Below are 22,892 nucleotides of genomic sequence, written 5' to 3' on the forward strand. Positions count from 1 at the left end.
CTCTTCTGTGTGCTTCACGATTTAACTGCAGACTTCCAGCCGATACCGAAATTCCTCAGGATGTTTGCTGAGTTTCAGCAATTTGCATTTTCCTAGTCTCATCCTCTGGCCACCACTTTTCTTACGTGTCAATGTTGAGTTTATTTTTTTGTAATCTCTACCTCCAACGTGGGGCTCAGACTCCGACCCCAAGATCAGGAGGCACTGCTCTACCTACCGAGCCAGCCGGTGCCCCCGGCTCCTTGTCTCTTAACTTGCTTCCTCTTGCTGAACACATTCTCCGGGTGTTTCCTGAGAAAGAAGCGTGTGGGGAACCCGTGCTCTCACGCCTTGGCCACTGCAGTTGTGTGGGATGTCTTCCCGCCTTGCACACCCCGTGCGGCTGCTGTCCCTTGTACTTCCCCCTCTGTCCTGCCTGCCCTTCTGCAGGTGGCTGCCGCCCGGCTGCTTTGGAGTTCATCTTTCTTGCTTTTAACTTTCAGGTGTTCTCATTCTCTGCCACTTTTTCAGTCTCCGGATCTGTCTTCTCTGTCCGCAAGCTGTGGTGGGGGTAGCTGGAAGTTTCTCCCGGTCGCTTGTCGCTCACGTGCCTGGTGGTCCTTGGCCCCGGGCTTAAAGGTCGACAGCCTTTACAAAACAGATTGGAAACCAGCCCACAGGTGGCGTCCACGGGCATCTCAGATCTGTCAGCTTTCTGCCCCGAGTGTACAGGAACTGTGTCTAGAACCCAAACTCACAGCAACTGGACATTACCGTGGCATCTCAACTGGAGTTTTCTAAATGGGCCTTTGCAGGTTTGCGGAACCTAAGGCGTTAATGGCTGTGACAGCTCAGAGGCCCTGAGGGAAGGGTCTCCAGAGGTCAGATAACTTGGAGAATCTTCATGAAGGTTCTGGCAGCCAAGGGTGAGAAGCTGAGAGACCTCATCCCCTTGCCTTCAAGTGCACTGCTGTCCGGGGGCCCCCTCCACCCCAGAGCGAACCAAGGGCCAGATTTCTTCCAGCTTTCTGGCAAACCAGCTCACCTGACTAGTCCTGTGCCACCCTCTGTCCCAGGTGCCTGGGGAATCTGAGCTATAAACCAGGGCGGTTCTGGTCTTTCCTCCTCCACGTAAGATCCTGTTTCCTCCAGTCAACCATTTGTTCCTTCTCTTCTTTCCCCATCCTGGTGTATTTATGCTTTTTAAAGAGACCAATTTACCGTCATTTCCTAGCGCTTCGGTGGGGGTTAAATCAGATGCCTCTGCAATCTCAGTCTTTAGCCCGAGCTCCAAGAAAAAAACTATCCAAGAAGACTTCATTTTTGTTCAGACAGAAAGCTTTTCAAACGCGATTGCTGTAAAACTACCCAGTAAAACAGGCCTTCCCGCAAACATCCAGTGGAAGAGTACGTCACTGTACAGACACGAACGACACGTGTAAGTGCTTTATTATAAACTCCCTCGGAATTCACTGGCTGACGTCCAAAAGCCAAAGTAATAGGTGAAAATAAAGCAGCTTGATGTTGAGCTGGAGCGCCAAGGAGCAGTGGCCCCAGTTCCCAGCCTGACCTCGGGGCTGACCCTTAGCGCCACCCAGGAGAAGACCCATCCGTACCCTTACAGTGACGCACTAAGACTGTGTAGCCAGGAAAATCCAGTCTGCCGGGTTCAGACTCCTAAACAGTGGTAAGACGAGACCCTGTCAGTGAAAAGGTGGGACGGGGGGTGAGAGTCCACAGATCCGTCAGGTCCTTAAACCTGGCCGTGGATCCCAACTTGTGCCGGGACGGTTCTGAGATCATCAGGGAATTGCCCTGGAGCTTCCCGAAGCTTCCTACACGAGTCCCGTCATCTCCGTGTTCTCTCCTGACACCCGATCTTGCTAACGCTGCGACCAAAATGACTTCCCAAATCGTTCCGTGATTCAGAAGACCACCAAATCTAGTACCTGTCGGGTTCCTATCGACGGACATCCACCGGCATCACGGACGTCACTCTGCTACTGTCCACGTAAGAACAAAAGCGTGAGTCTGCCGTCCTCGAGCGGCTTAGAGTAGCTCTACTTACACCACGTCCACGTTGGAGCCACCTCCGGGGGGACAGAAAACGTAGGCGGCCCTGTCGGACACCACGCTGTCCAAGGCTTTCATCAGGACGTCGGGCATGTGGTCCGTTAACATCTTCGGGCCGATGAGTATTTTGCTGAACTGTGATTCGTGTGCCCACCTCGCACTATACCGAGCGGCGGCGCGGCAAAACCTGAGACAGACAGAAGCTGAACTCGCGGAGCGCCCCCCTTGGCTGGAAGCGCGCGTCAAGGGGGACCGAGCCACGCCGCCCGCACTCACCTCCCCGAGGTGCCTTCTTCCTCCAGGTGGATGATCCTGCCGGGAGGGTAGAGATGGGGGTACTTGGCGGGGGACTCCAGGGGGGAGTCGCTGGAGAAGCTGTATGTCGGGGACCCGTGCGTCAGCAGGCTCTGCTCCCCCAGAAGCGGCTGCGTCAGGTGTCCCTGGGCGCCCCCGTCCAGCTCTGTTGGAAGGTTGTCAGGGTCGCCTCCGAACAGCTCATACCAGCACCCGCGCAGCAGGATCTTGTACTGAGGAGAGAGTGAGAAGGCAAGTGCCTGTCACCCAGTCCTTTCCGGGCCACACAGACCTCGGACCACAGCACTTGCTGCGGGATGGTGACCTCAGAGCTCAGATACCTCCCTGGTTTGTTTAAACCACAGGTCTTAGGAGCGTGGACCTCGGTGGCCCGAACTCCTGTATCTCTTGCACAACGAAGCCACATCAAACTTGAAGCATCAGTAAAAACCACATCATGCAGATTTTGAGAAAAAGTTACCCTTAATTCTTTTTAGGCAGTTCTGCCAACCAGCTTCATTCTTTCCCTTAAGCACATTACTTTTTAAAAATTTGAGGAGTGGGGGGTAGTTGGTAAGGAGAAAGCTTATTAAAAGAATTTTTTTGAAAGTCAGAAAACTTTGTTTTCATAGTAAATTAAATCATCAAAAACTCTACATCCTTGGGGCGCCTGGGTGGCTCGGTCGGTTAAGCGTCCGACTTCGGCTCAGGTCATGATCTCACAGTCCGTGGGTTCGAGCCCCGCGTCGGGCTCTGTGCTGACAGCTCAGAGCCTGGAGCCTGTTTCAGATTCTGTGTCTCCCTCTCTCTGTGACCCTCCCCCGTTCATGCTCTGTCTCTCTCTGTCTCAAAAATAAATAAACGTTAAAAAAAAAAATTAAAAAAAAAGAAAACAAAAAAACTCTACATCCTTGTTACCACCTATCATCCGCTGCCTTGAAACATACCTCTAAGAATCATGTTTATATTACTTCTTTAAATGTTCATTTATTTTGAGAGAGAGAGAGAGAGAGAGAGACTGTGAGCCAGGGAGAAGGGCAAGAGAGAATCCCAAGCAGGCTCTATGATGTCGACACCTGACACGGGGCTTGATCTCCTGCACCGTGAGATCATGACCTGAGCCAAAATCAAGAGCCAGATGCTTAGTCGACTGAGCCACCCAGGTGCCCCTGAGAATCCTTTAAAAAATAATAATAATAAATAAATTATATATATATATGTGTGTGTGTGTGTGTGTGTGTGTGTGTGTGTATCTTTTGAGAGAGTGAGCTCAATTGGGGGAGGGGCAGAGAGGCGAACAGAGGTTTGGAAGCAGGCTCTGAGCTGTCAGCCTGGTGCGGGGCTTGAACCCACGAACTGAGAGATCATGACCTGAGCTGAAGTGGATCATTTTTAAATCTGCCCTTAAAAAAAAAAAAAAAAAGTTTTTTTTTCTCAGTACATCGTGGATATCTTTCTCTGTTGGTAAATGTAAATTTATGTCACCATTTCTTTTTTTTTTTTAATTTTTTTTTTTTTCAACGTTTTTTATTTATTTTTGGGACAGAGAGAGACAGAGCATGAACGGACGAGGGGCAGAGAGAAAGGGAGACACAGAATCGGAAACAGGCTCCAGGCTCCGAGCCATCGGCCCAGAGCCTGACGCGGGGCTCGAACTCACGGACCGCGAGATCGTGACCTGGCTGAAGTCGGACGCTTAACCGACTGCGCCGTCCAGGCGCCCCATATGTCACCATTTCTAAGGACTACAACATTCCATGGTATACTAATAATTCTTAAACTCTATTTGGCAGCCTTATTTTCTAAGCTTTGGGACCAAAAGCATCAGAATACTGTTGGTCACAAGACAGGGCAAAGAAAGCGCATCACTGAAGTGGAACAGGGAAGGTTCTACCGCAGTCTCTAACCGTGGCATTTCAGGACCGAGCCGTGTGCTTTCCTTGGCATCGGCCCCGAGCCCCAGATGGAAGCTGTACCCCGGGGAGAGAGAGCCTCAGGCAACGGCATCGAGTGCGCTGGGCTAAGAGCCTCTGAATTGAGAAACTTCCTCTCGGGGCACACGCGGCCTCCAGCTCCTGCAGACCCTCTTCCGGGCACCCCCAGGTTACCTTGGGCTTGTCACAGTGCGCGATCACTCGCAAGATTCTCTTCTTCAGATCTCCCAAGTTGGTCACACTTAACCTGTTTAGCAGAAGACCAGATTGAAGCTCGAAGTCCGGTCTTTCAGCTGCCCCGAGCCCCGAGGAAGCGCCGGCAGACTCACCTGGGGATGATATCCTTGCCTAGCACAAGCGACACGGTGAAGTTCTTGGAGTGTTCATAAAGGGATTTGCTGAAATTTCAGAAAGATAAACATTCGTCAGGTTTCAGGATCATATTGCCCGCAAAGAGCTCCAAAGAGAAACCAAGCAACTTTGCCAGGTGACGAGGTCAGTTTTCAGAGACTTGGGCTGTTCTCTACCCTTTAAAAAAGGGGAAGAGAAAGTAGAGAGCATCCAATCGGAGCGACTCCTTCCCCGGATTCTAGTAAAGCCACAACAGCCGTCAGCCGGATCGAGACGGCAGACCACGCGCGTGCTTGTACCCTTCGCCCCCGCAGCCCCGCTTGGAGGGACCTAACAGACACTCTTGCCGGGCTCCCGGGGGGCTCAGTTGCTTAAGTGTCCGACTCCATTTCGGCTCAGGTCATGATCTCACAGTTTGTGGGATCCAGCCCCAAGTCGGGCCCTGCAAAGACAGCGGGAGCCTGCCTGGGAATCAATCTCTCTCCTCCTCTGCCCCTCCCCGGCTCGTGCAGGGGTGTGCGCGCTCTCTCAAAATAAATACACTCCAAAGAAAAAACACCAGCTGGCAAAAACGGAGAAGGACAGATACAAAAGGCTATCACTGCTTATAATAGCAGAGGCTGGAAACCCCAAGGTCCACCCCTGGAGAGCTGTTCAATTCATAAACCACAGCACGTCCAGGGAGTACCGAGTCCTCAGCAGCAGGAGAGTGAGGGTGGCCTGTGCTGCTGTGGGGTGGTCTCAGGACACACGGTCAAGTTACAAGTTACAACAACACCCACGGCAGCATGAAGACTTAGCTACCTTTTATCGAAGAGGAGGAGGAATGCAAAGTTGTATCCGTATTTGCTTTTATATGTAAATAGGTGAGAATTATGGAAAAGCGAAGTTAAAAACTAATGGTGACCTCAGGGAAGAAGGATGGAAAGGAGATTTCTCTGAGTGTCTCTTGCTCTGTAGAGTTGTCTTTGGAACCATGTCAGTGTTTTACATAATCATAAAAATTAAAAGAAGGAAAGCACTTCCTAGCATCGAGAGTGAAAGAAATGAACCTAGCGGTGTATTAGCCAAACGGAAGGATTATTTCAGGTGACCTTCCAACAACAGAAGTTGGCTGTCCATCCCTGGGGGGGATATTACATAAGAACAAAACCAAGTGTAAAAAAACCCAAACCGCCTGCAGCAACCCTCCCACTATCAGCATTCCGAAAGTGGTCAGTCTGTGTGGCCTCTGCACACATACATAGGTGCGCACACGGCTCTGCGGACCTACTAAAAACTGGGGCTCAAGGAAACCAAGATTTTTAGCATAAGAGAAAGAAAGATACAATTTCGGTAAAAATCCCGATCTTTAAGTTGAAAGTGTCAATATGAAGTAAGGATACATTTTCTCTTTGGCGTGACAACAGCATTTCCTACCTCTTAGCACTGAAAAGGCCTAGAAACCGTGACCCCGCCTGGCAGGAATGGGGCACCCGGTGCCCGGGTGACAGTCTCTAATACCATTTCCTACTCAAAAACAACACAGTACTCCATGGAGAGACGGTTGCTGCTTCCAGATGGCAGGACCGGGCAAGAAACCTGAGAACGTTTTGCGGTGCCAGAAAGGAGACACCTGTCCGGACACCCGGGGCCGTGGCAGGGTGAGAAGTCTGGTTTGAAGGGACTCTGCTGACCAAAAGGGGACCGTGGGAACATCAGCAACTCTGCTGCAATGGGCTGAGATAGTTTCAAAGAATTAAGGTCCACCTCTGGAGAATGCTAGAATACCGATTCAGCACTCGGCACACAGCTAAGGACAGGGAAGGATTCAAGCATTCATGCATCTGTTCTGCTTAAACTGTGAGAAGCTTATACCTCAGATAACCAAGTACTTGGAAGAAAAGTTTTTTGTTTTTTTGTTTTAATTTTTGGCTAATAACTGTAGAAGGAATGCCAGAATATCAACATCTTGCAATCTCTAATAAAATATGTACATATCAGTTATCAGCTGCCAACGTCACAGAGCCCAGCAGACCGGTGCCTCCTGAGGTGATCCAATAGGAATCACGTACCATTCCCACCACGCATTACTGTCAAAAAAAACCCCGAGTCTGTCAAGTTTCTAGACATAATTACCATCTTCTAGGACACACAGCCAGCGGTACGCAGGAACGTGTTACGTGACATGGTGAATATACGAGAAAGGAAATCCAGAATGTGGATTCTCCACAACAAGTAACCTTGTTTCGGAAATAAAGAGGGAAATGAGAAATCTATACATTAAGAGAGTTCACAGAATTTCTGTTGTCTGGATTGCCTGCATGTACACTACTAAATGTGATTAAAAACTAACAAAAAAAAAAACAACACAGTTACAAGACAAATCCACTATATCCAATGTGAGAATCTTGTTTGGAATTTATAACTTTTATGAGATCATTGGGAGAACGTGATCAGTTAGTTACCGGTACGAAGAAATTATTAACTTTTTAAAAAAGTGCTCTACGCTATAGAGATCAGCATATTTACAGATAAAATGATAGGTCTCAGATTTGCATCAAAGTAATCTTGCCATGGGATCTGTGGGAAGCAGGGGGTACCTGAAGATTCGTCGTGTTAATAAACTACTGAAGCTGATTAAATGGTGGCTTCTGCTCTTTTGACCTTGGTTTGAATTTGTAATTTCTGTATGAAAATTCCATTTAAAAAAATTTTTTTTTTTTTAACGTTTATTTATTTTTGAGACAGAGAGAGACAGCATGAATGGGGGAGGGGCAGAGAGAGGGAGACACAGAATCGGAAGCAGGCTCCAGGCTCTGAGCCATCAGCCCAGAGCCCGACGCGGGGCTCGAACTCACGGACCGCGAGATTGTGACCTGAGCTGAAGTCGGACGCTTAACCGACTGAGCCACCCAGGCGCCCCTGAAAATTCCATTTTAAGATGATCATAAGCACTGAAGAGAGCATTAGTGATCTCGTAAAGAAATCCGAAGAACTATCCAGAAGGTAGCACTAGAAACAAAGAAACAAGGTACGAGAGACAAGTTCACAACGTGCAGTAAGAGCAAGGCAGTAATGCCTGTCTGATGGGAGGCCCCCAAGGATTGGGAGACCGCAGAGGCAGCCATCTGCCACATGTGACTAGGCCTTCACAGATTGGGGGATCTAAACCTTTCAAGCAAGATACATTAAAAGGAGATTCTACAAGCACTTAGGAAAAAAGCAAACACCCATGTAACCTGGATGCACCTTACTGAGTAAAAGAAATGCAACACAAAAGACAGCGTATTGTAGGATTCCATTTATGACATGCTAGAGAAGAGAAAACTACAGTGACAAAAAGATCCTTGGATACCTGGGGGGTGGGTGGAAGGGACTGACTGACTGCAAAAGGACACAGGACATTTTAATGGTGATCAGCCCCGAAAGGAAAAAAAAAAGAGAAAACTGTCATTTGTGAAGTTATTATATATAAAAAAAAAAAAAAAAACTGCAGAGGAATTCTAATTAATAGGGAAATTTAACAAGGCTGTTGGATACAAGAGGAAAGACAAATTTCTATGAGCTTGATCTACGTCAGCCAAAGGAGAAAATGATAAAATTTAATTGGAAGACATTAAAGGGTCCCGGAATATTTGAAAAGCGACTTTATGTTCAAAGGCTGGAAGGCTCAGTAATGTGTTAGTTACCTCCAGAGTGAACTAGAAAGTAAAGGCAGCTGAAATAAGAACTAAGCTTTTTGTTTACGGAACTTGCAAAGTTGATCCCAAAATTGATATGAGGTGCAAAGGGCTAAGAACAGCCACGAAGCTCTTGCAAAAGCAAAAGGCACGGGGATTTGCACCACTAGAGGCCAACACTTTGTGTTGGCAGCAGGGGAAGGGCTACGATGTCGCGCTGTGTGAGGGGGAAATGACTGGATCCCAGACTCACACCGCACACAAAAACGCAATTAAACACAGACTAAAGATCTACCTAAAGGTGAAAGGCCAGACTAAGAGCTGTTGGAATAAAGATGAGCTTCGAATCCTTACGATAGAAAAAGATTTCTTTAAAAAAATTTTTTTTTTTACATTTATTTATTTTTGAGAAACAGAGTGAGACAAAGCGTGAGCGGGGGAAGGGCAGAGAGAGAAGGAGACACAGAATCTGAAACAGGCTCCAGGCTCTGAGCAAACGGTCAGCACAGAGCGTGATGTGGGGCTCAAATCCACAAACTATGAGATCATGACCTGAGCCAAAGTCAGACGCTCAACCGACTGAGCCACCCAGGTGCCCTGAAAAAGATTTCTTAAATAAGAAACAAAAATCCTAAATGAAAAGGCTGACAAATGAAGGTTAAAATCAAGAACGCAAGGAAGTGAAGACAGGACTCAATGCAAGTACAGAGCACATTGAGGACCAGGAGAGCATATTCACGACACTTACTTGCAGCTGCAAAAGAACGGACTACATAATATACGTGTTTGCAGATCGAGAAAGCAAAAGACGACCTGACAGAAAAATGGGCAAAAGGAACACCACCAAAGTGGAAACTCAACAGACAAGGAATCCAGTTCTATAAATTCTGAAACCACACAAATCCAAACTGCTATGTGGAGACCTGAATATAAGCAGTAAAACTACTTTTTAAAGCAAAGGAAGAGGGGCGCCTGGGTGGCTCAGTCGGTTAAGCGTCCGACTTCGGCTCAGGTCATGATCTCGCGGTCCGCGGGTTCGAGCCCCGCGTTGGGCTCTGGGCTGATGGCTCAGAGCCTGGAGCCTGCTTCCGATTCTGTGTTTCCCTCTCTCTCTGCCCCTCCCCTGTTCATGCTGTGTCTCTCTCTGTTTGAAAAATAATAAATGTTAAAAAAAAAAAATTAAAAAAAAAAAAAAGCAAAGGAAGAATTTTCACAAAGGTCAAGACGGGGAGTATCTGCAGGGAAGGAGAGGACGCACAGGGAATTCTAAGTCACTGAACACTTGGTTTCTCAACGTGGGTACAGAGCGCTGTATTTTTAAATCTACTTTGTTGAGGTGGACACAGCAAAATCACCCAGTGTGAGTGGACAAGTCCTGACAAATGCTGTAACTGCTTAACTGCCACCACCATCACAATAAAGAACGTTTCCAGCACCCCCAAGAGCCCCCCTGTGTCCTCTGGCCATCAATCCCACCCCCACCCCAGGAGGTGAGATAACTGGAATCCTACAATAGGTCTTGTGTGTAGACTTTTCTTCACATGGCAAAATGCATCCACATTGTAAAGATGTTTGCTTATCCTTCTCAGAAAATGTAAATTTTGTATTAAATGTTTCACAATCTAAAAATTCAGTTAAAAAAGTCATTCCTGGGGCACCTGGGTGGCTCAGTCGGTTGGGCGTCTGGCTTCGGCTTAGGTCATGATCTCACAGTCTATGAGTTCGAGCCCCGCATCGGGCTCTGTGTCTCTGAGAGACAGCTTGGAGCCTGAAGCCTGCTTTGGATTCTGTGTCTCCCTCTCTCTCTGCCCCTTCCCTGATCACACTCTGTCTCTCAAAATAAAATAAAAACATAAAAAAAAAAAAAAAAATTAAAAAAAAGTCATTCCTGTTGGGGCTCCTGGGTGGCTCAGTCAGTTAAATGTCCAACTTTGGCTCAGGTCATGATCTCGCAGTTTGTGGGTTTGAGCCCAACATCAGGCTCTGTGCCGTCAGCTCAGAGACTGGAGCCTGCTTCGGGTTCTGTGTCTCCCTCTCTCCCTGCCCTCGCCGGCTTCCTCTCTGTCTCTCTCTCAAAAATAAATATTAAAAAAAAATTTTTAGAAGTCATTCATGTCTTTTGATATGTATAAATGTATATTTTAACATAAAAAGAGCTTTAAGGGGCACCTGGGTGGCTTAGTGGGTTAAGCTCAGGTCATAATCCCACAGTTGGTGAGTTCGTGTCCCGCATCTGGCTCTGTGCTGAGAGCTCAGAGCCTGGAGTCTGCTTCAGATTCTGTGTCTCCCTCTCTCTGCCCCTCTCCTGCTCACATTCTGTCTCTCTCTCAAAAGTAATAAACGTTAAAAAAAAAAAAAAAAAAAAAAAGGTTTAAAAATTGGAAAGGTGTACAAATATTTATATATAAATATAATGGATGGAATTATAATTACTAAATATAATTATAATTACCAATAGTACCACAAAATGTAAATTTCCATCCATAGAATAAATATGGCATAACCAGATAATAGAATACTCAGCAGCTACATAAAAAACATGCTCTCAAACAATATTTAAGGATATCATGTATACAAAATATTATGTCCGGGTGACTGGCTGGCTCAGTTGATTGGGCCAACTCTTGATTTTTAGCTCAGGTCATGATCCCAGGGCTGTGGGATCCAGCCCTGTGTTGTCAGACTTGACGCGGAGCATGGAACCAGCTTAAGATTGTGTCTTTCTCTCTCTCTTTTTTTTTTTAATTTATTTTTGGGACAGAGAGAGACAGAGCATGAACGGGGGAGGGGCAGAGAGAGAGGGAAACACAGAATCGGAAACAGGCTCCAGGCTCCGAGCCATCGGCCCAGAGCCTGACGCGGGGCTCGAACTCACGGACCGCGAGATCGTGACCTGGCTGAAGTCGGACGCTTAACCGACTGCGCCACCCAGGCGCCCCGTGTCTTTCTCTCTTTCTGCCCCTCTCCAGCTTCTGCTCTCTCTCTCAAGTAAGTAAAAAATGTTAATATGTAAAACATAGCCACACACAAGCAGCTAGAAGTAAACAAACCTAAATAGTTACAATGTGATTTCTGGGTAGAAAATCTCTGATCTTTCCACTTTTTTACATTTTCCAAAACTTCCATGATGGATACAAATTTCTTTGTTCCTCCCCTTTTTCCTTCTTTTTAAATTATAGCACAAACTTCTTTTATCATTAGGAGAAAAAATTATGTAGGATTAAGTATGTTAAGTAAGAAAAGAAAAATATACTTTTGAACTTAAAAAAATAATCAGGAAACAAATTCAGGAGAGTTGTAGGCTACAGGACGACTCCGGACATAACACGGGGCACAGTATTACGCAGGTTCGGTTGCAGTAAAGCAAATACTGCGGTACAGCGACTAACGTGAATCGTTTGGTTTCCCAGCGCAGAGAAGTTCTGTTTACACGCGTTGCAGTCTATTAAGTGTGCAACGTCTATTTAACTTTTTTTAACGTTTCTTTATATTCGAGAGAGAGACAGAGCTCAAGCGGGGGAGGGGCAGAGAGAGAATGAGACACAGAATCTGAAGCAGGCTCCAGGCTCTGAGCTGTCAGCAGAGTCTGAGGCGGTGTTCAAACTCATGAGCTGCGAGATCATGACCTGAACCAAAGTCAGACGCTTAACCCACTGAGCCACCCAGGCGCCCCAAGTGTGCAATGTCTATTTAAAGTGTGCAATGATGTGTCTACAAAAACAATGTACACACTGTAATTAAAAAATACTTTATTGTGGGCGCCTGGGTGGCTCAGTCGTTTAGGCGTTCGACTTCGACTCAGGTCATGATCTCACAGTTTGTGAGTTCGAGCCCTGCCTCAGGCTCTGTGCTGACAGCTCCGAGCCTGGAGCCTGCTTTGGATTCTGTGTCTCCCTCTCTCTCTGCCCCTACCCTGCTTGTGCTCTGTCTCTGTCTCTCAAAAATAAATAAACGTAAAAAAAAAATTTTTTTTTAAATACTTTATTGCTAAAAAATGCTAACCACCATCAGAGCTTTCAGTGAGTCATAACCACCCATCACACGTCAACATAACAAAATAATGAAAAAAATTGAAATACTGCAAGAACCTTTAAAATGTGACAAAGACATAAAGTGAGCTGATGCTGTTTGAAAAGTGGTCCCAACAAACTTGCTTAAGGCAGGGCTGCCACAAACCTTTATTTATTTAAAAAAAATTTAAAAAGTGAAGCAGTACCTGCGAAGCACAATAACACAAGGTATGTACTTGTATACAGGAATCCGTTGTTGGCATAAGCTAATGAGCTATCGGAAAGAAAAATAAGAAAGCAATCCGACTTACAGTTGCACCCCAAAAACACGAAGGAATCAGTTTAACCAAGGAGGGGCAAGACGTGTGCACTGGAAACCCTAAGACCTGATGAAAGAACTGAAGACAAGAATAAATGGGAAGCTTTCCATGCTCGCGGACTGGGAGAATTAATACTGTCAAAACATCCACACTACCCAAAGCAATCTAGAGTCAGCTCAATCCCTATCTAAATTCCAATGGCATTTTTCACAGAAATAGACAAAATAATCCTAAAATTTATGCGGAACCACAAAAGACCCCAAATCGCCAAAGCAATCTTGAGAACGAAGAGCAAAGCTGGAGGCATCATGCTCCCGGATTCCAAACGATATTATAAAGCTACAGTAATCAAAATAGTATGGTATTGGCATAAAAACAGACACACACCCCAGAAATAAAGCCAACTAATTTACAACATAGCAGCAAGAATATGCGAGGCGGCCAGAACAGTCTCTTCAAGCAATGGTGCTGGGAGAACCGAAGCCACGTGCAGAAGAATGAGCCTGGACCCCTATCTTACACCACAACACGACCCAACTCAAAATGATGAAAGACTTAGATATAAGACCTGAAACCATAAAACTCTCAGAAGAAAACAGGCAGTGAGCTCCCAGACATTGGTCTCAATGATGACTTTTTGGATCTGACCCCAAAAGCAAAGGCAACAAAAGCAAAACTAAACAGGGAGGGACCACATCCAACCGAAAAGCTTCTGCACAGAGGGAACGACCGACAAAACGAAAAGGCGATCTGCAGAATGGGAGAAAACATTTGCAAATCATACCTCTGACAAGGCGTTGATACCCAAAATATATAAAGAATTCACACAACCCACTAGCAGAAAAACAGTAAGATTTAAAAATGGGCAGAGGAGCAGAACAGACATTCTTTTTTTTAAGCAATACTTTGTGGTTTTTTTGTTTTTGTTGTTGAGAGAGAGGACACCAGTGAGTGAGGGGCACAGAGAGGGAGGGAGAGGGAGAAAGGGAGAGAAAGAGAGAGAGAGGGAGAGGGAGGGGGGAGAGAGAGACAGAGAGAGAAGCAGGGCTCACCCAAAGTGGGACTCGAACTCACAAACTGTTAGATCACGACCTGAGCTGAAGTTAGATGCTTCACTGACTGAGCCACTCAGGCGTCCAATACCTTTTTTTTTTTTAAAGTTTATTTTTGAGAGATAGTGCACATGCGTACAAGCAGGGGAGAGGCAGAGAGAGAGAGAAGGAGGGAGGGAGGGAGAGAGAGAATCCCAAGCAGGCTCCATGCTATCAGTGCAGAGCCCCACATGGGGCCTGATCTTGTGAACCATGAAATCACGACCTGAGCTTAACTCAAGAGTCAAGACGCTTAACCGACCTAGTCACCCAGGTGGCCCTAAACATTTTCTTTTTAAGTAGACTCCACACCCAGTGTGGAGCCCAACACGGGGCCCAAACTCACGACCCTGAGATCAAGACTCGAGCCAAGATCAAGAGTCGGATGCCTGACAGCCACCCAGGCACCCCGAATGGACTTTTTTCCAAAAAAAGACATGCACATGACCCACAGGTACGTGAAAATGCTCAACATCACTACTTCTCAGGGAAATGCAAATCCAAACCACGACGAGATATCACCTGACACTTGTCCGAATGGCTAGTAAAACAACAAAGGTCCCCAAACAAGAAATAACGAGTGCTGGCGAGGATGTGGAGAAAAGGCAACCCCGGTGTCCTGCTGGCGGGAAAGCAAACGGGTGCAGCCGCTGTGGAAAACAGTGTGGAGTCTCCTCAAAAACCTAAACGTGGAACTATCACGTCATCCGGCAATTACACTTCTGGGTACGTGTCCAAAGAAAATGAAGACACTAACTTGAAAAGAGAGCTGTACCCCCACGTTCACTGCAGCATGATTTGCAACGGCCAAGACGTGGGAACTACGTAAGCGTGCATCAGCACACGAATGGAAAAGAAGTGGTGTGTGTGCACGTGCATGTACAATGACCATAAAATACAATGAAATTCTGCGATTTGCAACAACACGGATGGACACTGAGGGCATTATGCTAACTGAAATCAGTCAGGTAGACTTATTTACTTTTATAAATACTGTATGATCTCACTTATATGTGGAATCTAAAAAAAAAAAAATCCCCCAAAGCCAAGCTCACAGACACGGAGAATACAGGCTGGTGGCTGCCAGAGGCGAGGGCTGCAGGGCAGGTGGACTGGGTGAACGGAGCCCAAGGGCGCAAAGCCCGAATTATAAATAAGTGACGGGGACCGATGGGGATGGAAGTACAGCATGGTGATGAGTTACTAACACCAGATGGCACATCTGAAAGCTCCTAAGAGAGGGGCGCCTGGGGGGGCTCAGTCGGGTGAGCGTCCGACTTCAGCTCAGGTCATGATCTCATGGCTTGTAGGTTTGAGCCCCGCGTCGGGCTCTGCGCTGACAGCTCGGAGCCCGGAGCCTGCTTCGGATTCTGTGTCTCCCTCTCTCTCTGCTCTTCCCCCACTTGCGCTCTGTCTCTCTGTCTCTCTGTCTCTCTCTCTCTCAAAAATAAACAAACACTGAAAGTTGCTAAATGAATCTTAAAAGTTCTTATCCCAAGGAAAGAAATTCTGTCGTGTAAGGAGACAGAGGTTGCCTAGACTTCTTGTGACCATTTCACAACGTATTCTGTGGGACATCTGATGTGAGCCGTCCCTCCGTGTAGAGAGTCTCCGCTCTGTGCCCTTTTGGAGAGCAGAGCTGTGCTCACGCAGGCCTGTGAAAGGCTGTTCGGTGTCCCTGCAACTGTGCAGTGCTTGAAGCAAACGGGCTGAGCACGAGAGATCACGAGATCACAGCTCCGAGACCGGTCTGGAGCACGCGGCACCCCGTCACACGCCTGCCAGAAACAAGTACCTCAGCAACCCCCGGGGCGGGGAGAAGGCGTAGCACCGGAGTTGAGGGTACGAGCTCCTGAGCATGATGGCCAGCAGGGCCGCGGCGCCGGCCCCCAGGCTGTGTCCCACGACCACTAGCCTGTATTCCTGCGGGACAAAAGCAGAACGTGTCGTGGTTAAAACGAAGCAGACGGCAGATGACAACGACGGGAAGGAAAAGAAAAATGAAAACCTCACGGGAGCAATGCTGAACGCTTGGCTCAAGATCCCATCGTTGATGAGGCGCTGGTACACATATCTGGCGGCTTGAGAAATCCCCTAAAAATGCAGACGAGAGAAGGTGACTTTTGACCATCAGACGAAATGAGTTCCGTTATGACAAGTGACAGGCTTACACCGTGCACACTCATTTGTGACGGTCTCCCCAAGGCGGAGACCGGCACCTGGGGATCAGCGGCCACAGCTACCACTCGCCCTTGTGTTCCTGGTTCCTGATGCAGAGTTCGGCCTGGAGAGGGGGCTCCATGGCTGTTTTCATGAACCAGTGAATGGGTAACATCGGGAACACACGTGCATGGCAAGGGGTCTTTCTATGGCTTATTCTGAAGCTATACGATATTTTGCTGTATACACATACCACGGTTTACTTCAGCCAAGTCCTGACGGATTGTCAGGTTTAGATTTTAAGTGGCTGATCTTCTAACATTAGAACATAAAACATTAAAACATAAAGTTCCGAGTAAGTGATATTCGTCAAGCATTCAGTTTTGGCAAAGGCAAAACTAAGACCATCGGAAATGAGTTCTAGGGAGGTCAGATTTTAGTTCCATTTCAGAGAAGAAATGAAATGTAAAACCTCCTAACAAATACAGCTGTCCTAAGAAACAGGCTTCTTGAAAAATGAAGCAGTTTCAATGGAGGACGAGACAAGGCCGGCGTGGCCCCTGTCCTCGTGCGGCTGCTCTCCTAACAAGACCGAAGGGGAGAAATCCTGTGTTCAGATGCGAGACGCGGGAGAGCCTCCCGAGCTACTGCAAATCCCTGAGTGGGTAACGACTGAATTCTGTGGGAGGCGGCGGGACCTGGCCTCACACGAGAGAGGCCCGGTTCCGGACAGACAGAGCCAAAAGTGACCTGGACACCACTGCAGCTGGCCGAGTCCCTGGCCCGTGTCACACACGCAGGCCAAGACTGTGCTCGCTTGCACGGTCGTGAACTCCAACGACTCCGGCCAGTATCGGGGCCAAAACGTGTAGGAGTGAAGCCAGAGGCGGAGAGCAGCAGTACAGGCCCTTAGGCCTGGAGCTCCAGCAGCCACCTTCCTGGCCCGAGGGAGGAGCTGCTTCTGGAGGGACGGGGACCAGGCTCAGAGCGCATCTTGTGGTCGCACAAAGCCTGCGGCTAGATTCTAAGACCAGAGCCACTACCCAGCCCACGGAACCGCATCCTGTGGTTGGCTAGTGGCTGTGTCTCGGTAAGAAAGTCGAACATTCTCACGTGTCCGACAGTTAAACTGGATTCCTGTGTGACTCGACGCACAAAGAGACAGCTAGGGGTTGCGGGGGAACATTCACTTCTGAGGACTGTCAAGCTTCTAACGGGGGGCAGAACGAAGCCTCCAGTCTGGCCCCGCACTGCGAACTATCCAGGCGGGACACTGGCTCAATCAGCTCCACTCCGGCTCTGACACGTTTATATAAAAACTAAGCATTTTGCTTAAAAAACGATTACTAGAGAAGGGATACGGGTTTTGGTTGAAAAACCCCCAAGTGCATAAAAACAGCACAGGCCCACCGCCCTCCACCCCGACAGCCCTGGCCCCGGAAGCAGCCGCCATGATCTGTGGGACCGGACATTCCCCCAAACGTTAAAACAGCCTGCTCGCGACCGCATCAGTCATCAGGGAAACGTGAGCCCAGACCGCAGCGAGACACCGCTTCGCACCCCGGGATGGCTGTCATCGAAGCCACGGAAGATACGTGTGAACGAGAACGTGGAGAACGGGAGCCCTCACACGCTGCAAGTGAAGACGGTTCGGCGGCTCCTCCCCGACTGAAACCCAGCTAACACCCCGAGACGCGGCGGCCCCGCTCCCGGGTGGAGTCCCCACAGAGCGCAAAGGAAGGGCTGCAGCAGTGGCCGGCGGGCCCTCCAGTGGACAAACGGACAAGCCAAAGTGGTCTGTGCACACAGCAGAACGTCTCTCAGCAGCTGCCGAGAGGGGACTGCTGAAGGGACAGTTTGTTCGGGACGATGAGAAAGTCTGGGCACAGACGGTGGTCACGGGGACGGGCATTTGGAATCTATCTACCGCCAGCAACCCGTACGCTTACAAGTGGTTAATGTGACACGTCACATTATGTCATGTCATCGAAACCGTTTAAAAAAACCACCTCTGCTCTAGGCCCTTTGTGTTCCTGGAGGAGGAGCCCGCAGCCCCACGCCACCGGCACAGAACCAACAAGGCGAGAACTCGTGTGTTGTGTCCTCTGCACAGGAAACCCTCGGGTGACAGGACAGGGCCGCGGGGCCCCTCGGGGCTCCTGGGCGGGAGACTCATGTGTGCTGGACGCTCCTTGGACCTCGACTTCCCCACGACAATGTGTGACTTTCATCAAGGGAAGAGCATTCGACTGGGGGGTCAAATGCCGAGTGACACTTATCCTAACAACTGTGTGGCCTCTGGTAAGTCCCTCGATGGCTCAGAACCTGCTCCTTCCTCTTAAAGAAACAAAAAGCAACCTGGTGGGACTGTCGTGGGAATCTGTGCTAAAAGGGAAGAGAGCACTCGCTCGGCACTGGCTATCTGCTGTACGGTTAGCAGGTTAGCATTCACGGGACAGTCAGACTTGGAAAAACCCTGGCCCCTCTGAGCTTCTCTTGGACGGAACATTCCCGAACACAAAACCCAGGGCTCGTACCTTGTGCGCCGAACAGTCTTGCACCCCACAGTCCAAGTTCAGGTCCTCGCTCTCCGCCGACAGGTCCGTGAGGATGTCCTGCAAAGAGCGCATTGGAAGAGGCCGCCGGGATGAGCTGAGAGCAGACACTGCGCGGCGGGTCCCTCTGAAGGACAGTCTCCTGGGTCAGACTGAGGACTGAACCTCACACCCAAACTCAGGAGGGAAACCCAGGTGGCCAGGAAGCCTGAGGGACCCGTGGCAGGGAGGGGGCTGGGGGACGCGTCTAAGACACGCCTTCTGCCTAAGTACTCTGTACACCCCTCTTCTAAGTACCACAGAGCAGAGCCCTGTACCTGGGTTTTGAACAAAGCATGGTTCCTATCCTCAAGGGGCTATCAACGGCTCACAGAAACCTAAGGGAGGGTAAGAAATGCATTGGGGTGGGGGTGCTTCCTGGAGGAGGTGACGCCAGAGACTAAAGGAAAAACTTACTTTCAGGAAACAGAGAGGTGGGCAACCCCAGGTGAAGGGGCAGCAGGCCCCAGCTTGGCTAACCCACCAGGGATGGGACTCCGGAACATGTGGAGTGCCTGGTGGGAAGTGGCAAGGCAGGGGGGCTCAGGTCACAAAGCTCCGATAGAGCCATGATAAGAGACATGAATTCTGTGTTAAAAAGCAACGGGGAAGGGGGTGCGGTGAGGGAGGTCCTGAGGAGTGGGAAGATCGGACCCACATTCTGGAAAGAGTCTCTGTGGACGGTATGAGGACTGACTGGGAAAATGAAAGACCAGGGACAGGGACCCGGGTAGAAAACTGCTTCCCTGGCCTGGAAAAGGGGACGGGGGCACAATCAGGGCTACGGCACTGTGCACAGAGAGATGGCCAGAGAGAGCCGGGCAGGAAGGCAGGACAGACACCGAGGACGGCTTCACCCTTTCTATAGGGGACAGCTGGGGGCTGCTGCAGAATTACCAGAAATCGGGGCCCAGACAGCGGGTCTGGAGGAGGCGAGGTGCCTGTGGTGTCCGGCCAGCACCCCCAGGTGCACCCCCTCCCTGTAGAGGGTCAAGGTCTCTCTACACTTGCTGGGGCGGCAGCAAAGTGGGAATCAGGAAATGAGATTGAGGAACGGCTAAGAACAGACCGAAAAGCACGTCACGGAAACAGGGAGAAAAAAGCCACCCAGCATCTCCCCAGGGCAGGACGGGAGAGGTCTCGGGCTGGGGACAGATAAGTGGCAGTCCTCGAGGCGTCCGCATGTGAGCACCAGGAGGGGACTTGGCAGGCGCCTCTGTAGCAACTTCTTGAAGGGAAGCCCCCCATCTCCCCAACCCCACCAGTCTGTTTCTGATGCTTCTCAGTGAAAAGGAAAACGACTTCCTGGGTTTTTCCAAAGGGAGTGTCTCACAACCGGGGTCTGCTTCAGCAGCTCCTGTCCCAGTGTTCCCCCCAACGCCTGCTGCCCTGCCTGATGCCGCCTTGATCCTCAGCTCCTGGCGCCCGCGGCTGGCCGTTCGCCCCACCCCTCGTCCCTGGGCTCCCTACCTGGAGAGACATGGTTCCTCTCACTGCCACCACGACGGACTCCTTCCTGTGGTCCAGAGCCACTAAAAAGGGAAGCTCGTAGACCTGAAGGTGAGGGAAAGAGGCAGGAGGTCCCGAGGGTAAGAACGTGTGGCTGCGGATACAGAGTTAGGCCGGCCCCCGTTGCTAACGGTTCCGCAGCCACGACTGCCAAGTGCAGCTCCCTGTCCTTCAACAGGAGGCGGGCTACGTGCAGACACGGTGCAGGGGCATCCGGGGGGGCTCAGTCGGTTAAGTGACTGACTCTTAGTTTCAGCTCAGGTCATGATCTCACAGTTCGGGAGTTTAAGCCCCTGCTTGGGACTCTTCCTCTCTCTCTGTCCCCGCCCTGCTTACTAGCAAACTGTCTCCCAAAATAAATAAATAAACTTAAAACAAAGCCAAACCATAAACACAGTACAGTATCTCTATGAAGACTTCTGGATCCATCTACGTTAAGCCGAAACAGTATGCAAAGTGTGTGTGTGTTTGTGTGTGTGTGTGTGTGTCTCCCCAAGTACATTTTTCTGGGGAAAATAATCTGTAGGGGCGCCTGAGGGGCTCGGTCGGTTAAGCATCCCACTTCCGCTCAGGTCATGATCTCGCGGTTTGTGGGTTCCAGCCCCGCGTCGGGTTCTGTGCTGAGAGCTCGGAGCCTGGACAGCCTGCTTTGGACTCTGTGTCTCCCTCTCTCTCTGCCCCTCCCCCGTTCCCACTCTGTCTCTCTCTCTCTTCTCAAAAGTAAATAAACATAAAAAAAAAAAAATCTGTAACTTCTGTCAGAATCTCAAGGGACTCCAGGACCCCAAAGAAGTTCAGAAGCGCCGTTACACCTACCTTGTCATGAAAGCTTATGTGAATGAAGTCCCTGTACTGTAGCCCTGTCGTCTGCAGGATGGAGCCAAAATGGCAGCTGAGCTGATCGCCTCCAACCAAGTCATATTCTGCTGTCCTGGTTCTACAACTAAAAACACAGGCAAGGTTGGTACTCTGCCAACCTGAGCCACTTACCAAGGAACATCGATCCCCACTGTTCTGTCTTCCCCAAATCACGAGGACCCAAGTTTACAATTTTCAGGCCTTACTCTGGCGAACATATAATGGCTTTTAAAAGACCATTACATTCCTGTGCATACTTCTTACTACAGCTTTCATCTCTGGAGTTGTGTCAATGTTTTACATATACAAAAAAATCAATATTAAGAATGGGAGATACTTGGGGCACCTGGGTGGCTCAGTCAGTTAAGCATCCGACTTCGGCTCAGGTCATGATCTCACAGCTTGTGAGCTCGAGCCCCACGTCGGGCTCTGTGCTGATAGCTCAGAGCCTGGAGCCTGTTTCACATTCTGTGTCTCCCTCTCTCTCTCTCCCTCCCCCACTCATGCTCTGTCTCAAAAATAAATAAACATTAAAAAAATTTAAAAAAAGGAGCGCCTGGGTGGCTCAGTTGGTTGAGCATCTGACTTCAGCTCAGGACATGATCTCACGGTCCGTGAGTTCGAGCCCCGCGTCGGGCTCTGCGCTGACAGCTCAGAGCCTGGAGCCTGCTTCGGATTCTGCGTCTCCCTCTTGCTCTGCCCCTAACCCACTCGCATTCTGTCTCTGTCTCTCTCAAAAATAAATAAAGCATTAAAAAAAAAGAATGGGAGAGACTCTAAAACTCTAGTAACGGGACAAACTGACCTCTTGCGTTTGCTGATATGATGTAATTCTAAGAAGGGCGCAATACCCCTCATGGGACATTCCTGCCAAAAATGTGCATCTGGACTCTCATCAGGAAGAAACCATCTGACAAATGCAAGTTGAGGGCCATTCTACAAAATACCTACACTGTCCTTTCCAAAATGTCAAGATCATGAAAGACGAAAAATGACTGAGGAATAGTTCCAAAATAGAAAAAAACTAGGGATGCACGTCAACTAAGTGCAATGCGTAATCTTGACCTGGAGGAAAAACTGTTACAAAGGATACTATCGTGGCAACTGGAAAACTGTGAATACAGAATATAAATGAGTTATTGCTTAATGGTAATTTTCTCTCTCTCTCTGCCCCTCACCCCACTTGTACTTTGGCTCTCTCAAATTAAAAATAAAGAAAGGGGAGGGAGGGAGGGAGGGAGGGAGGGAGGGAACAGAAATACAGGCTGAAGTAACCGCAGAGAAGGGGCATGCTGATTGCATCACACTTCCAGTGGTTCAGGAAGAAGCTATGTATTTATAGTAACACAGTACATGTGACCAAACTGAGTCACAACTGGTGGCCCCATATAAAGGATATATGGGAGTTCTCAGTACTGATCTTGCAGTTTTGAAATATCTCAAAACAAAGTGTTTTGAAAGGGGAAACCGGATCATTTTTAGGAAATAAAGGACACACTGCGTAGCAAGTGACAACCAGAAGGAAGACGGAGGCCTCAAACGCATCCACCTACCAGTCCCCACCGATCTTGCACAGCCCTGTGAAGGGGTTCCGATAAATGTACAGGGGCCACCCGTAGGCGGCTGCTGCAAACTGCATGTAATGATGGCAATTTTCTAACTCTGCATCTAAATCAGCTTCCTGTAAGAGAAGGAAAAAAAGCTTTTTGTATCAGGGAGCCCCTTACGGACAAGACCAACTCACCAAGGTCATAAACCTGAACCCAAACTCCGGAGTCTCCCCTTCCTGCAACAAGTGAGCCGCGAAGACCTGGATGGCGGGATGGGGTGCAGAGAAACGTATACTCCTACGTGCCACCTTCTCTTTCAGAAGCATAAACACCCGTGGCAGGAAAACTCATCAAGCAAAGCTGACCCGTTTCCGCTCCCCAGGTGCAGAGCACAAACACACCCAGGGAGATCCAAGCCCGGTCCCTGAGTTTCTGCCACTCAGACTGCAACAGCCAAGTTCCTAAGAGAGAATGCTTTCAAGATACATGGATGTGAAGCAGCCAGGA

At 49.0% G+C, this 22,892-nt stretch overlaps 1 protein-coding gene across 1 annotated transcript in view; it reads right to left on the reverse strand.

Moving 5' to 3' along the window:
* DAGLB (diacylglycerol lipase beta) overlaps window positions 1-22,892 on the reverse strand; it is a 38,891-nt gene that overhangs the window by 2,001 nt on the left and 13,998 nt on the right. The window contains exons 6-15 of the mRNA XM_049638930.1: window positions 22,389-22,518; window positions 20,794-20,920; window positions 19,939-20,022; window positions 18,412-18,489; window positions 15,728-15,808; window positions 15,510-15,637; window positions 4,610-4,678; window positions 4,455-4,527; window positions 2,329-2,579; window positions 2,048-2,239 (exon numbers count right to left, since the gene is read on the reverse strand). Coding sequence (XP_049494887.1) covers window positions 2,048-2,239; window positions 2,329-2,579; window positions 4,455-4,527; window positions 4,610-4,678; window positions 15,510-15,637; window positions 15,728-15,808; window positions 18,412-18,489; window positions 19,939-20,022; window positions 20,794-20,920; window positions 22,389-22,518 — 1,213 coding nt within the window. The remainder of the gene's footprint in view (window positions 1-2,047; window positions 2,240-2,328; window positions 2,580-4,454; window positions 4,528-4,609; window positions 4,679-15,509; window positions 15,638-15,727; window positions 15,809-18,411; window positions 18,490-19,938; window positions 20,023-20,793; window positions 20,921-22,388; window positions 22,519-22,892) is intronic.

This window comes from Panthera uncia, chromosome E3, assembly GCF_023721935.1.
Source record: "Panthera uncia isolate 11264 chromosome E3, Puncia_PCG_1.0, whole genome shotgun sequence".
NCBI lineage: Eukaryota > Metazoa > Chordata > Mammalia > Carnivora > Felidae > Panthera > Panthera uncia.